General features: G+C 42.6%; 2 protein-coding genes across 2 annotated transcripts; one reads left to right on the top strand and one right to left on the bottom strand.

The window, feature by feature from the left end:
• Positions 1 to 1,296: 1,296 nt before the first annotated feature.
• LOC119743309 (tetratricopeptide repeat protein 22-like) lies at positions 1,297 to 3,120 on the bottom strand. The gene has a single exon (XM_038219714.1). It carries the CDS (start codon positions 3,118 to 3,120, stop codon positions 1,297 to 1,299), a length of 1,824 nt encoding a protein of 607 aa, XP_038075642.1.
• A 5,903-nt stretch (positions 3,121 to 9,023) lies between these two features.
• LOC119742383 (tetratricopeptide repeat protein 22-like) lies at positions 9,024 to 12,270 on the top strand. The gene is made up of 2 exons (XM_038218282.1): positions 9,024 to 11,064; positions 11,158 to 12,270. The coding sequence occupies exons 1-2, from the start codon at positions 9,246 to 9,248 to the stop codon at positions 11,661 to 11,663; spliced, it is 2,325 nt and encodes a 774-aa protein (XP_038074210.1). The 5' UTR covers positions 9,024 to 9,245; the 3' UTR covers positions 11,664 to 12,270.
• Positions 12,271 to 15,590: the final 3,320 nt, after the last annotated feature.

Here is a 15,590-nt window from a genome sequence, read left to right on the forward strand (position 1 = left end):
AGTATTAAACACAACAATCACGATAATCGAACGTCAAGTCACATGCAGTGTCGTGTGCTCGAAACAGCTGATCGTCTGCTAATTCGCTGCTCCCACTCATGTGTTAAAACATGGTGAAAATAACGTGGGTACCAACGATACAAGCGTTTCACACCGTACGTACAAACACGTACACCCAATCCCACAGGGAGTGTGATATGACTATTTAAACACTTAACACGTGATCGTTCTAGGCCAATGAAAATACAGCATTCAAGACAGAGGTATAGCAAACATAGCTATTTGTAGTTAAATAAACTAAATTGAATTTGTCATTAAATCAGTATCAAACGATCCATGATAATTTAACCAAGCAATGCTAGAAAGTAATCCCACATAAATGTGTGTAAATAAAATTTTCATTGGAAAAGAACTCACTTTTTAGATGACATGCGTGTAAATACCATATACTCTAAAGTACACCAACTACAGTATACTCGTTGCTACGCAACAAATAGAGGCAAAATAAATGCATTTAAAATAGTACGAGCTAAAATAATTCATCAAAACTTTCAGTCTGAATTAAATGGTCTTAAACCTAAATAAAATTGTAAATCAATTGTAAATTTTGTTTGTACAAGGATATACATGTACAAAGTAAAGGTAAAATATAAGCCATGGCTGAAATAAATTTGGTATTGAGTTGTACGTATGAAAATGACAAGATATGAATGATGTTTGTATATGATGCTACCCGAGTCTCATCCATGGACCAACCGTAGGCATATTCACTTCAGTTGCCCGGATCCTGACAATTTCCACAGTTAACTGTCTCGATACCACAAGCTACTTAGTTATTAATTTGAACAGGATTTCGATTCAATCAATCTCAATTCATCGTGTATTTGGGCGATTTTGTCCTGGTTCGCTTTCTGCCTGTCTGGCATGTGCTATAGTCGAGTCCTTCACAAGTCCGGTCAAACATAAACCAGAAAAATACAGTCAAATCCTCCATGTAATGGGGGATGAAGAAAAACAAAGGAATAGGTTTTTTTTGGTCAAAGTTCAATTTAATAGCTTGTGACTTAACTTGTGAATGTAGGAGTTGTGATGACTTGTGGAGACTTGTGATGACTTGTGGAAACTTGTGACTTGACTTTAAACTACAGGTCTTTTGATGGACTTTTGTAGTGTGGGACTTGTGACTTGACATGTGACTTGAAATTGTAGGACTTGCGATGGACTTGTGATAATTTCTGGGGACTTAGGATGGAGTCGACATGTCACTGCAGTCTGGCATACTTATCTTCTGTGAACTCAGTCAGTGGAACTTGCCGATGCGCCATCAACCACGGCCTCAGAAACAGCACCCTTGGGACGGTGAACGCTGTGTTCCAATGATGCTCTCCATGGTTCCTCCAGAGAACCACCGGTGATGACCGGCAACGAGAACGGTAGTTTCTCGGCCATGGATGTCAGCAAGGGGACCAGCTCTGCATGCTCCGGACGTCCTCTGCAGTATTCCGCGATTGTACGGATTTCCTTCCCGTACTCGGATCCCAACTTGCTTATGGTGTGTTTTTCCAGACTGCCCCGGCCATATTTAATCTGAGCTTTTTTCAAGTCCCCCACAACCTCTTCCATTTGAGGTCCGTCTCCACTGGCCGGAGGTTGACGTAACAATTGGAGGTACCCTTTCAGAAGCTCGGCAAAGTTACCGGAGAATATGGTTCTTTCGGGTTCGCAATGGATCGCCTTCTTGAAGTATTCGATCGCGGCGAGGTATTCTCCCATGTCAAAGAGACAAAGTCCCTGCAACAGATGTACCATGGTTCGTGTCTCCCCGTCTTCACAATCGGCTGCTTTTCTGAAGTAGAGCAGTGCTTTTTCTAAGTACTGTCGAATCACCGTATCTTTCTCGTTCTGGCTCTTGGAATGTTTGGCAAGGAGATGATAAGTCTCACCCAAGTAGGAATAATCCCAAGGTGTGTCCCTCATACCAAGAGCCTTTTCAAAGTCTGTCTTGGCTTCCTCCAAACTTTTCACACCTGGAGAATACCTGTAACGTGGATTGCCCCTCTCAAACTCTCCCAAGCAAAATTTGTAATTGTGCAAGTTTATTCTTCCCCTCGTCGAAAATGCATAGAAGTTATTTTCAGTGCTGTCCAAATCAATAGATCGCTGGAGCAATTCCATTGCTCTTTTGGTGCAATCTTTCTTCTTTAGGGAGTGAACAAAATTGGCATAGCGGGCCCACATCTTGGGATTCTCGGGGGCAATTTCTGCTGCTTTCTTCATGCATTCTTCCGGATCATCTCGGTATACATTCAATTCAGGACGGAATGTGTAATTCTTAAATTCTCTTTTCTTTTTGGTACCCCGTATGAGGTCGGCCAAGTTGCGCCAGCTCTCCCATTTGAATTCGGCGTCACCTGGAGTGCTTTGGGTAACTTCGAAGAACAAATTCTCTGCAATCTTAAAGTTGGACGCAGCTTCAGTGAACTCTCCTTTGTAGGTCAAGAACTTGACAATTTTGTGAGCATTTTTGGCCTTGCAGAACTTCCAGTTATCTCTCTCCAATGGATCCACCAGATCTCCGCCGAGTTGGAACGCATCATCGTACAGGTGATTTGCTTGGAGGTACCTGGTCTCCCCAGGCCTATCGACGTGGATGTCACATGCATAGGCATACGCTTGCTCAGCCAGGCAACGCGCCTTTCGGCAGCGACGCTGTTTGATCTCGTCTGGCGACATAGCATCACCAACTTGCAACAAGCTGTCGAGTGTGGCTTGGTGGAGCTCTGCATCTGCCCTTCGGACGAGCTTCTCCAAAACATCCTTCTGATTTGCTAGGGCATTCAGGTTGTTGCAATCCTTGGACAGCACGTCTTCAAAACGACCCAGGGCACTCTCGTAATCTTTGATGATGAACGACAGCGCCCCCATGACGTTGAGAATGGCCAATTCTTCCAGACGACCGAGCCTTACCTTTAGGTCGTGCTCTAGCTCAGTAAGTTTCGTCTTCAGTAGATTGTTGTCGACATTGGGTTCATTGAATGGCAATGGCAGAAAGAAATGTCCTGGCACGACATCTCTTTCACCTTCTTCTATCCGTTCATCACCAACTGCTGCGTCAGCCATGTCTCCGAAATTAAACCTGTGGTAGAAAAATAAATCCAAGAAAAGCTAGAAATCAACGTATGATAGACTCCGCCACCTAAAAATTTTTTTTTACAAAATGTCTTCGTAAAGTTTGTGATTTCGTTCTTTTAAATTACCACAATATTGATAAGACCTTAAGTAATTGCTAGGATAAGGCCTCATCTCGACCGGTTAGGAAAGCACTGCGTTTTTAACACACTTTGAGTACACAATGTCATAACATTATACTGGTGCTTCCAGACGATGTTTTTAACATATTAACTCGGTGACAGTCTTGTTTTATAGTTGAATAAAAAAACTGCCTGGAGTGGGGTTTGAACCTGCGACCTCCGGATTGCCGTTCCGGGGCTCTATACTGAGCTATCCAGGCCTGTGTTGGTGGTCTCCTATTTTGTCAGTGTCTTTTTTCCAAACCATTTTTGGTGACAATCTTGATACGTGATTGGATATGAATAATACACAAGTTATTATAGGTGGAACTGCGATGTGATCTTCGAAACCTGGAATTAGTCAACTAGCCCAACAAATGTGGCCAATTTACTGGACTACCTCCGTAAATAATGGCCATACTTCCACCATGTACAAATACATATCAAACTTTGTCAAATTTTGATTTTCACATTTAGGCTTAGTTTGTAGGGTTTTTTGCTTTAGAAGCATACTCACCCTATTTATAGGCTAATCAGAAAGTGCTGCCTTTTTCGTGAAATTTGAAACTTTGATACGGAAACGTGTGCAGACGAATCTGGAAATTTCACGAAAAATAGACGTGAAAAAAGGCAGCACATTCTGATTAGCCTACAAAGAGGGTGAGTATGCTTCTAAAGCAAAAATAAACTACAAACTAAGCCTATATGTGAAAATCAAAATTTGACAAAGTTCGACATGTTTTTGTACATGGTGGAAGTGTGGCCTTTATTTACGGAGGTAGTCCAGTAAATTGGCCACATTTATGGCGCTAGAAGTCAACGAACATAGGCCATATCAAAGCAGTCAGGTTTCGCAATTTCTTGAAATGAGTGCAAGTTTGAGGAAGAAATGAGAAGATAACAGATAATGTACGCCTTTCGAATGCTAATTTGATATTAAAACAGAAGGGCAATACATACATAAATCATACAAAATTAATAAAGTAATAGGCAGAAATTCAAAACACAAACATTAATTGACTTACTTTTAAAAGTTATGGTTGAAGTAAAATAATATTCTGGTTGAAGAGAAGTATACTGTCTACTGGTTGTCTAAAATGGCCTGACGGAAAATGTAGGTCTCCTGAAAATAATATATATGAATTGTTTTAATTATAATTTAAAACAAAATGTGAACACAAATACCTGCTCATTCTTGGTTTGTTTTAGTCTATAAATTGGAATAAAAACGCACAACGAGGCAAGCTTAATAGGAAATACACCGACTGATTGTGTACTGATTATTGTATAAAATGCCCAAATCAAGTTTTAAAAAATACCCCAAATTGTCTCAAATTAATTTCCACACTGCAACCGTTTACGGGGAACCATTATAGCCTTTTCAGATGATGGCGAACAAAATAGGAAGGCGCTGTTTGAGTTTGGTAAATTTTGGTAAAATGCTAAATAGTTTACACAAACCAAATGGCGTGCTCCTATCATATTAAAATATGAATTTTTAATTATTGAGAACCTCTTTAACATGTTTTGCCGATGTGGATATCAAAGTTATTTTTTAAAATTCTCAAGTTTAAGCCTACCTGAGCTCTCAATATCATCATAACAAGATCAAAACTGCAGCAGCGGTAGGATGCATACAAGCGGAGATTAGAAACAGTCGAGAGGCATCGCGTTTGTTGATATGCCAGTGTATACGTGTACATGTACACGGACCCCGCTGCAGCCCCACATTTCATAAAAAGCTATTTGCATATGAATACGATTACTCACCGCTGGGATTTCCCACAGATGAGAAATTCTAAACCTGAACTTCCTCGTACTCGTACTCCGCGGCCATGAACCGAAATCACGCAGTATATGGGATGATTTTTTCACCAGATTAGGATATGTGATTGGATACCAACCTGCTATACGTCTTGTCACAAGGTTACCAACGCTGGTTGCCATAGTGACCGTTTTAGCCGATTTTCGGCTAACTTTGACAGATTTTTTGTAAAAAAATGAGTTTGACAGAAATTTGACAGAATGGATTTTTTTGGCTGATTTCTGGCAGAATTTTGCAAAAATGGTTATTTGACAGAAAAACAGAAAATGTGAAAAAAATGGTACATTTGTTTTAAAAAGCTTCAATCTTTTCAAACAAACCCCTGCATAATGGGACAGGTTGGCTGGTCTAGGTGCTGAGGCTCACTGGGAACCGGACTTCAGCGTGACGCAACTGTTTTTTGCCTGAAATTCACGCAATTTCATAACATCTTTATGACTATAGATTGTTAATATTTGTAATTTGAGCCTTAATTAAGGCAGTATAACTACAACATCTGCATGTGATTTTGAGTGTTTATTTCGAGTAATTTTGGGGAATTTGGCAGATTTTTAATAAATCTGACAGATTTTGATGTGCATTTAGCAGAATTTGGCCATGACCTTACGGTCACCCTGCTGGTTGCACGATTGCACATTCGCGCGCACGTCACTGCACAATCCTTTGCGCATTCTCACATTATTCGGTACAGAAAATTATCAGCATGTACCGGATGTTTTGAAGAGCTCGAACAAAATGATAGACTTTTCCCAGCCGTCCACACACTTTACGAATATTCTCTTGTTGGGGACAACCTGGTTAAATTTCCTGATGACACAACCTGATAAAAATTCCTGATGGCATTACCAAAAGCATTAGCCATTTTGAAATGTATTTTTCTCTTCTGCTCTCTCTTGATCTTGGCGTTTAAATGTGTGAAATTAAAAGGACACCGTAAAACCTGTGACCTTTAACATCTATGGCGTTTCTAAATTAAACATGCGCAGTTGGGAAACATGTATGTCAACAGTTTGCAGTCGTACTGTGGATGGTGCCCCACCCAATGCTCTTACCGAAGTCGTTGATTAGTTTATGGCTGAGGAAGGATTTCTTTAAATTTCGGGCAGGGTTTTGTACTGTCGGTGGGGAGGGGGCTCCGTGCCGAAGTCAGTCCCTCGTCCGGATTGATGAGGTTCTACCGAAATTTACTGTATTTTGTGGATGTCGTTTTCAAATGTGCAGTGTACGCCATAACGACGACAAAGGATATCGTGCTAGTTCCCGTAGCTAATATTTGGGAAACTGCCAGGTACGTACGTTAGCTTTTACGGCATGTTTGGCTTAACATCATGTGCCCAAACACACGTACCCCCGCCCCAGGTTCTCTATAAACAGTGATGATTCGTCAATGGAAATAATTGCAGGCTCTTTATTATTTTGCTGGCATGGGGAAGGGAACTGTTTTGTCATACCTTTGGATTTGAAATGATTGGTGTCTTGATGTTTATAAGCCCAAATATCACCACCATCACCATTATGTCATCTCACCATGATCACCACTAACACTGTCGTGATCATCACCATCCCATCACCACCATGATCATCTTTGACAACATGACCACATATAATATGACCCCATACGGGATAACAATCACTATAACCACCACCACCACCACCACCACACTATCATGATCATTACTGACACATCATCACCATATCATCTTGAACATGACCACACCCTTGGCCCATACAAGGATAAAAATCATCATCACCAACATCACCACAACTACCACCGTCATCACTATAATGATCATCACCCTCGCATCACCACCATAATCGTCTTTGACAACACTCATGGACCCATAGACGGATACAAATCACCATCGTCCCAACTACCACCGTCATCATCATCAGGGTCATCCCAATAACATCATCTCCATAATCATCTTTGACAACCTCACAATAGCCTGGGGGCCACACATGGATAAAAAAAAATCATCATCACCACCACCACCATCATCATCACTATCAGGATCATCCCCATCCCCATCAGGATCATTTCATCGCCACCATATTTTCTTTGACAGTATGACCACACTCATGGGCCCATTAGGTGATAAAAATGATAATCATCTCCACCATCATCATCACTATCAGGACCATCATTAACACATCACCAATATATCTTTGACATGATGACCATTCGTGGGCCCATACGGGATAAAAATCACCATCACCTCCATCATCATCATCATCATTATTATGAGGATCATCCCCTCACTAACACATCACCTCTTGTCATCTATTACAACCAGACCACCATAATAATCACCATCAACCTCACCATCTCGCCCCCACCCTGGACCCAGTACAATTATCAACGTCAGGGCTGTATCATCAACCCCCATCATATCCTTACGAACCCCCACCATAATCACCATCCTGTCCCGTGACCCAAGCCTGGATGTTGGAATTGGTAAAGCAAAATACGCTGTTCATGTGCACCGGACTATAAAAATCAGTGTTCAGTACTCAGCCAGCTCGTACCAGCCATCAACGATTAGATTGGGGTGTTTTTTCAGGGGGGGGGGGGGTGATGAGAAACAGTTTGATTTATTTCATATTATCGCGTCAATATGTGACACCAAATGCAATTTAAAGTTTTACTGCAAATTATAAATGAAATGCAGCAGGTGGAAAGTACAACTGGATATTTTTATATTTGTCTTCTGTTAAAAAAATGATAGATAATCTTCTCCCTGCTATGGGGGAAAATGCATAAAAACAATTACTACACTCTGCACTCTAGTTTTGTTCCCTCCATTTTGTGTTTAAAATTTACTATAGTCTAAATGATTGTTCGGACACAATGACAAGATTGTTGGATTGTACTGTAGATTTTTTTCTCAAAAAGATGTACCCCTCACAGTTCAAAATGGATCAATAAAATGTAGCCCGTCCCACCTCCCTATCCAGTACGTGGGCGCTGCTCAACTCTTAATTGAATTCTCATTGGAAACTTACCGGTATTGTGTAGCCAGTGAAACGGGGGCAGCACTTCCGTTTGTGCACAACAATGTACGCGTATTGTTTGTGGCATGTTACCCACAAAACTTTCGACACACCGGCCTTTCCTTCACAAAATGTTGTGGGTGCAGTGAACTAATTCAAGTGAGAATTTCTACGCGAGTCATTAGCATAAATAGTACCCCCGCAATTTCTTTTGAAAACGGAGACCGTTTGGCTTTAAAAACGGTGGAATTGTGTAAATGTAGCCAAGGATCAACTCCCTGGTTTTTGGGCTTCCATATGAGGGCAGGCTTGATAAAATTACGGTTGAAAAATGGGTCTTATTTGCCTGAGAAAGTGGAAGGATGCCACTTGTAAAACGGCTACATGCAGGCTTGGGAATTATCACTTTTCGGGAGGTGAATTTGTTTTGGTGTGAATATTTAAAAATGTAATCGGCTAGTCTACCCAAAATTGAAAAGAAATGAAAAGATGAAGTACAAGACAATAATGAAATATTTGTTTGAGAAAACCCCAGTGATGTCGGCTTGCATGTTATTTGGCCCTGAACTTTGTTGATTTTACGCTGTTTTCAATGGGGCTTGAATTGGTTCAGTGCACCCTTGTGAAACGGGTCAGAGGTTGAAGAGCATAACCATGAAACGATCATCCGGTCGTGATGCGCGAGTGAGTAGGCCGGACGCAATCGACCCCTTATGTCCAGCCACAGTCCGAAAAATCTTTGGATACCCCCAGGAAATATAACTCTTTATATGCTACCCGTCCGCATGTAGGCATAATGTAAACTTTAATAAAACTGCCATAGGAGGTATCAGGAAACAGTGACTGTTATTTCAACCATAGTTTCAACCATGAACAGTGTACGGGAGAAATGCATGCAGTTTGTAGCAGGACCGGAAACTGGGGTAAGAGTGGTGACCCCAAGCAGCGTCCTCTCTTGTTCGCGTACGGGGTCCATAAAATCAATCCTTCAAAAGTACGCCATATCTAGAAGTTTGTTCGGATCATTTCCGTAACTGTCTGGCACATGCACGGTTACATTTACATTTGTTTCTTCCCAACAGGTAACTGTATCAAGTTGATCTGCCCGTCTGAAATTAAATTCCGTCTCCACTGTCACCATGGCAACGAATATTTCACCGGGGCTTTTTCACTTAGATCTGCCTTTCAACAAACCGGAATTGACAAAAGACGCATTCAAGATGAAGCTGCTCGACATTGAGGCAGATTTGGAGGCGCGAAAAGGCCGACCTGAGGAACTTGCCATCCTCAATCTGATTGGTGTGTTCAATTGCCGGCTCGAACGCTACAAGGATGCCGAAGAAAAATTTCGCGATGTCCTCTCTAAGGATGAACATAACCTCAACGCTCTAGCAAACATGCAGTACGTGTTGGATAAACTTTACAGAACAGTAGAAGGTAGACGATACAAAAGCAAACTAGACATGTTCCTAAGTAAGTCTACGGAGGAGGCAGTCGGTGTTAGGATGAAAGCAAGGTGCTTAGCAGAGCAGGCATATGCTTATGCTTGCGATATGCACACAGATCATGACAGCGTCGGTAGAGAGCGGTTCGTAGAATCCAATGATCTCTTCCAAAGGGCACTGGATCTTGGTGGGGATCTAGTAGAGATGGCGGAGAAGGACTTTTGGAAATTCTGCATCGCCAAGAACGCGCATAAGATCTTCGACAGGTTAAGCTACAGTGAACACCAAGCTCAAGCCACAGATTACATGGACAAAGCTATAGAAAACTTCTATGAAATAACTCAAAAGGATCCCGGTGATGCCAAGTACCAAGGCGAAAGTTGGCGCCATTTGGCAGACATTCTCCGCAAGGTTCAGGAAAGGAAGTACTGCAGCTCTGACCATTTGCCGGAATATCTAGCAAAGTACATTGAAGACCCAGAGCTATGCATGAAGAAAGCACTCGAGTGTGACCCGGACAATCCGAGGATCTTAGCTCGCTACGGAAACTTTCTGTATCATCACAAGCGATACAAAACCGAAGAAGCACTAAGGTTGCTGAATAAGTCGATTGCACTAGACAAAGGCGACTATAACTTCTATGCTTTCAGTACGAGAGGAACAGTTCGGCTGAAGTTCTACAATTGGAAGATGCGAAAAGCGACGGAGGACAGGGAACGTCACTCCAAACCAGAACGAAGCGTGCTAGAACTCGCCAAATTTGATATGGAGAGGGCAATTGACATACGCCATGCTTCGTGGGACTTGCGAAATATCGCGGAAGTGTGTCACTTGTTGGCCCAGTGTGACCCAGATGAGCCGAAGGAGTCAAAAAGGCAATATCTGGAGAAGGAATTCGAGTACTTGAAAAGGGCTGCAGATTGTGAAGCTGGTAACCGGTTGATGTCAGTGAAACGCTTGCTGGGGCGCTGCTTATTCGACTTGGGCCACTATCGCGAGTCGATTAAGTCGTTCGGTGAAGCTTTGAATTTGCAGCCAGCCACTTCGCAGTATACAGGCTACTTCTATGAACAGTTTCGCAGTTATCTGTGCCTACTGCAGAGCGATCCGAAGGATGATTCCCCCTTGAAAGAAATGGCTCAGTCCTTGAGGCAGGCAGTTGCAAAGTACGGGACTAGCGCCCTCTTCAAGCACGGCTTTGGTAAATTGAGAGCAGAGTACAAACACGAGCTTCAGGTCTTCGCCGACTACTGTGAGACAATCCAGAACAACGACAGTCTTTTGTATGTGTTGACTTCTAACGAGCCCCCGGGACCTTTTGCTCCACCTCGTCGCCCTGGTGGGTTACTGAAAGAGTCTTGGGAAAACCCAGAGAAAGAGGATCACGGTGTTGGAGAGCCTGACAAGGGAAATTCCAAGACCTTGGACATCGACAGTCTGTCTCCGGTTGCACTATCTGAACAGGCTCCTAGCCTGATTGATGCCGGCAAAGATGTGGCCCCCTCACCAGATAGTGGGCTCGAAGCACCCAACCAAAACCCAGATGAACAAGCAAGTCAAGCTACCGAATCACAAGTGGCATCCAACCAAACCCCAGATAAGCCAGCAGATGGGGCTGCCGCATCACTAGTGGAGGGAATAAGAAGCATGGCCATTACAGATTCACCACCAGAAAAAGGTTCTGATCCGACGCTGAAAGATTTTGACTTCTTTGTGATACACACGGCGAATGACGCAGAGTGGGTGCACGAAGAATTGCTTCCCAAGTTGGGGATGAGAAAGTTAAAGGGGTCCACAACGCAAGAAAATTCTCTGGCAGGTTCCTTCGTCCTTAGCAATGAGTTGCATTTGATGGAAAGCAGTGCTTGCATTTTATTCGTCCTTACAAGTGGTTTCGAGACGGAGTGCAAGTTTCCCATGCATCATGCTCTGAAACTCAAGAAAGCCGGTCACGTCATTTTCCCGCTTCGAAGGGACAAGTATGCAGTTCCACGGGAGCTTCAAGATATCCTCTCTTGCTTCGATGCCACTCAAGAGAGGGTAAATTGGGATAAGTTAGCTCAAGACATTAAGCGTCAGATCGATGCAGCGAAGGACTTCGAGCATGCGTAGTCCACCGGAGGTTACACTCCAGTACTGTTACAGAGTGCTCATGCAGGTGCCGGCTTCGTTCCTCACAGTACAAACGCACACAGTGACTATATGCCTGCAATAGGGGATCCCCTATTGTCCGTCTTATGTTTGTACTTTTTAGGAAGACCTCGCATACGTTTTGTACAAAATCGTAAATTGGGGATCTTCGGGAATTGGGCATCATATTGTTCTCTATATTGTTCAACGTTCCAGATTGAATGCAGAAAAAAACTCATAAACACCACTGTTGTGTCCTTTGACACTGATGTGTCCAGCGCCACCTTCAGTTCGCAAAGTCAATCCCAGCTAGGTACCGCCGGCTCACCACACTGAGCTCACCATTAAATTCCGCCGGCTGAGTTCACATGTTAACAACAATGTACATTGTGGGTTTTGCCCTTCACCAGCGTATTTTATAAATACTGTATACCCAGTACTGTCCGAGTGCTTGCAAGAAAAAAAATCAAAAGCTTACTCAGGTAGGACTCCAACCCATAGCCTCCTGCTTACTAGTGCAGACGTCTTACCACTCGACCACCGCGCTTTCCCGGTTCGGCTGGCCGGTTCGAGTCTGATGATGTATAGATGCGGGTACCACAACCGAACTTTAAAAAATACGTCGTCGAAGTGCAAATCCCAATATAAAATTTACATCTCCCTGACGCAAATTCCATCTTATAAACAAAAAACATGTAGACTTGAGGACAAGTCGCTAGACAGTCGTGTTTTGTCCATCGGCGCCACCAATATCTACCAGCGCGCCTATATGTATTATGTTTATTATCTTATGCCCAGTCTCGACGCGCGTGATACCTACTTCAAAAGAACGATTTAGGACGGATATTCATAATATGCGACCACTATAGCGCAATGCATGTACATTGCATTTCCAAAAAAGAGGATTATTGGTGGCAGTCTAGCTGTACCCATGGAGAAGCATCCGTGTTATAGCTTCTATTGCAAGCTCACCAACAACTCAGACTAAGTATTTATCTTCAAACCAAAACGCTAACTCATTGCGATCAATCAGTGCGTTGTCATTCTTACTACCTCTTTCGCGAGGTAAACGTAAAATAAATATTTACCCGTCTCGATAGACGGAGCTGCTAGACATAGAAGTTTGCTAAGCGCACTTGCTCACTAGTAAAACATGTAATACCTGCCAAAGCTTTATGCAGTTTATGTCATTTTTGTTGTAATTGGTACTCAGCTGATTGGTGCTTAGTACCAAATTAAATTGCTAAACATTTTCAACGTAGTGCACATGCGCAGAAGCAGGAGGTATACGGGTAGGCAAGAATTACAATTTAGCCTAGTGTGGGTGCAAAACGTTCTTAGCTGGGTAGTTCACGATAGACAGTACATCCTTTGTACCGCGCAGCAGCATGCGGTTCCCATTCGCGAACCTGACTTACGAAGTAGACGAACCGCACGCAAAGTGCTTTGGATTGCAGACCAGTAAATAGACTGCATACATAGACCTCAGTGATAAATACGCGCATTTCCAAAAATTATTTAAAATGCTCACAACTCTCCAAGGTGTTTGAGAAACACATCAAATTAAAGCTATTTCATCATCTTTCATTTTCTGTCAATTTTTTTTGGGAGGAACCAATGTGATCACCTCTAAAAGTACTCCTGAAGCCCATCGCCATTTTGAAAAAAGACGCATATACGCTCCATTGCAAAAATAGAGCCATTCATTATTTTAGGGCCCTATTTCATCCGAATTTCACAGAAATACGAGCTCGCAGTCCTCTGCACGGCTTCCACTTTTTTCCATGTTATTTCTACTACAACCTTCAAGTTTTCGGACGTAAAAATGCTCTAATACCGGATAATTTCTGGGCATGCAAATCGTGATTTGGCCGCCATTTTCGTAGACAATTTCGGGCCTGTTTACTGGTCTGCAGCCTTTGCGGCCTGTTTATACCGTGTGTGTTAATTAAGGGCGCCCGCTACGCGTCGGTGAATCCCTTCACAGTCCAATGCACCACTAAGGATATCTTCGAACAAAGAGTACATTTAGCCGTGCATTGGTAAAAATGCATGCAGTATACGAGTTAGAACATTTTGGTCGAATTTCTCAAAATGGTGGGTTTTCCTATGAGTTGCCACAAGGGGATATAAGATTAAGCGGTATATGGTAAAAAAAAACTTGGGAAAAAAACCCACCAAGTGTGACGAACAGCACTGGCGGAGCAAATGTAAATAAATTTGAAGCAATTGTTTGTCACCATGATGTACATAATAATGTCAGGTTTCCAAAGTAACCAGAGCCTGATGACTTGGCGGAGACTATGTAGTTTGTTTTAAAGGCATATAGGATCAACTGCATCTAGCCCAATACCCGACCGAATTCAATTATCAAAAAGCTTGGATTTAAGATCTTACTGGTACTAAACACCCCGTCAAATTATTCTGTCTGCTGGCTTCCTCTGTATTTATTTCCAAACAACAGGTATCCATGAATAAATGAAAGTGTTGTGGAAAATTTTATTTCTTGTACATTGTGCATTGTACAATTCTTTAAACCGTTTTTGTTTTCAATAAAAAAATTATACTGTTGTTGTCAAAAATATAAGATTTTTTTTCTTTGATTGCTAGAACCTCTTTAACATGTCCTGCGGATTTGGATACTAGTAATTAAAATATTTTCTCAAGTTTAAGCCTACCTGAGCTCTCAATACCATGAACGAAATAAACATACAGCAGAACATGCCTACGACTCGTGTCATATGAGAATCCCTATTATTCCCTATTATTGGTTAATCCCTCGCACGTGACAGGTCACTCTCATATATATTATCCTATAAATAGCATATTATCATACTTAACGCGTGCGCAAAACTACCAACAAGTTCATATTTCATTGAGTCGGATATTCACGCTACACCGGAGAATATAAATAGTCGAGTGTGGAAGGCTTATCGCGCTAGTTGTACCAGCTGTGTTAACGGCACATTGTGCCACTGGCTGCAGAGTGGCCATAAACACATTTCATAAGCTATTTGCATATGAATACGATTACTCACCGCTGGGATTTCCCCCGATGAGAAATTCTGAACGTGACCTTGGTCCCACTCCAACCTCGTCCCCAGGGTTTCGAGCAGTACGCGCCCACCACTACCAGCTCTCTCACAATTGCATGTGCAAAATTGATGCAAATGAGGAATAGTCTGGTGCCTGCATGTGCGTTACATTTGCATTTGTTTTTGTATGCGGTGTCTGGGATAAAAGCAGAATCAATTCGGCGCAGCGCGAGCATGGCCAACCTCGTGCCCCGTGGGTACGATCTTGCAGCGCCATGTTGTTTCCCATCATGCCTTGCGCGATCGTAACGAACGAGCACGCGCCCCTGGAGTCGAGGCTGGAGCATGGCATGAGTTTCGAAAATACGATTTTATTTTAATAATGTTACGATCTTAACGAGACAACATGCAGTATCACATTTCATATTGATATGAACAAGTTGGAAAGGAGACGAATATTTTCGAGAAGCCGTGGACGAATGATCACGAAAACACGTACTGCACGTTGTGAATAACAACACCAAGTACACGATATAAATCCATTTCTAGCCAATTGCGGTATCGAATCAGGATACAGGAAGAAAGTTTCCTATCCAGGGCTTACTATTGGAAACGATGTTGTAAATAAAGTAAGCACTGGGGACGAGGTTGGGTTGCACTCGTACTTGTGCCTGCGCGGCCATGAACCGAAGGCACGCAGTACATGGGATGATATCGTTAGATTAGAATAGGATACCGTGATTGGATGCCGACCTGTGACGTCAAGGTCACCAACGCTGGTTGTTCATGTGCGCGCACGTCAGGTCAGTGCGCTTCACCCACAATCCTTCGCGTATTCTGACATGATTTTGTACAGAAAATGATCGGCCTGTAC

This window comes from Patiria miniata, unplaced genomic scaffold (genome assembly GCF_015706575.1).
Source record: "Patiria miniata isolate m_02_andy unplaced genomic scaffold, ASM1570657v1 HiC_scaffold_6, whole genome shotgun sequence".
NCBI classification, from domain to species: domain Eukaryota; kingdom Metazoa; phylum Echinodermata; class Asteroidea; order Valvatida; family Asterinidae; genus Patiria; species Patiria miniata.

What these genes read in the sequence shown, in the direction of transcription:
- LOC119743309 (XM_038219714.1), bottom strand. Translation starts at nt 3,120, where the DNA reads ATGGCTGACGCAGCAGTTGGTGATGAACGGATAGAAGAAGGTGAAAGA.
- LOC119742383 (XM_038218282.1), top strand. Translation starts at nt 9,246, where the DNA reads ATGGCAACGAATATTTCACCGGGGCTTTTTCACTTAGATCTGCCTTTC. An exon ending in TGTGGCCCCCTCACCAGATA is followed by an intron (nt 11,065 to 11,157) that starts GTGGGCTCGAAG and finishes CAGATAAGCCAG; the next exon opens with CAGATGGGGCTGCCGCATCA.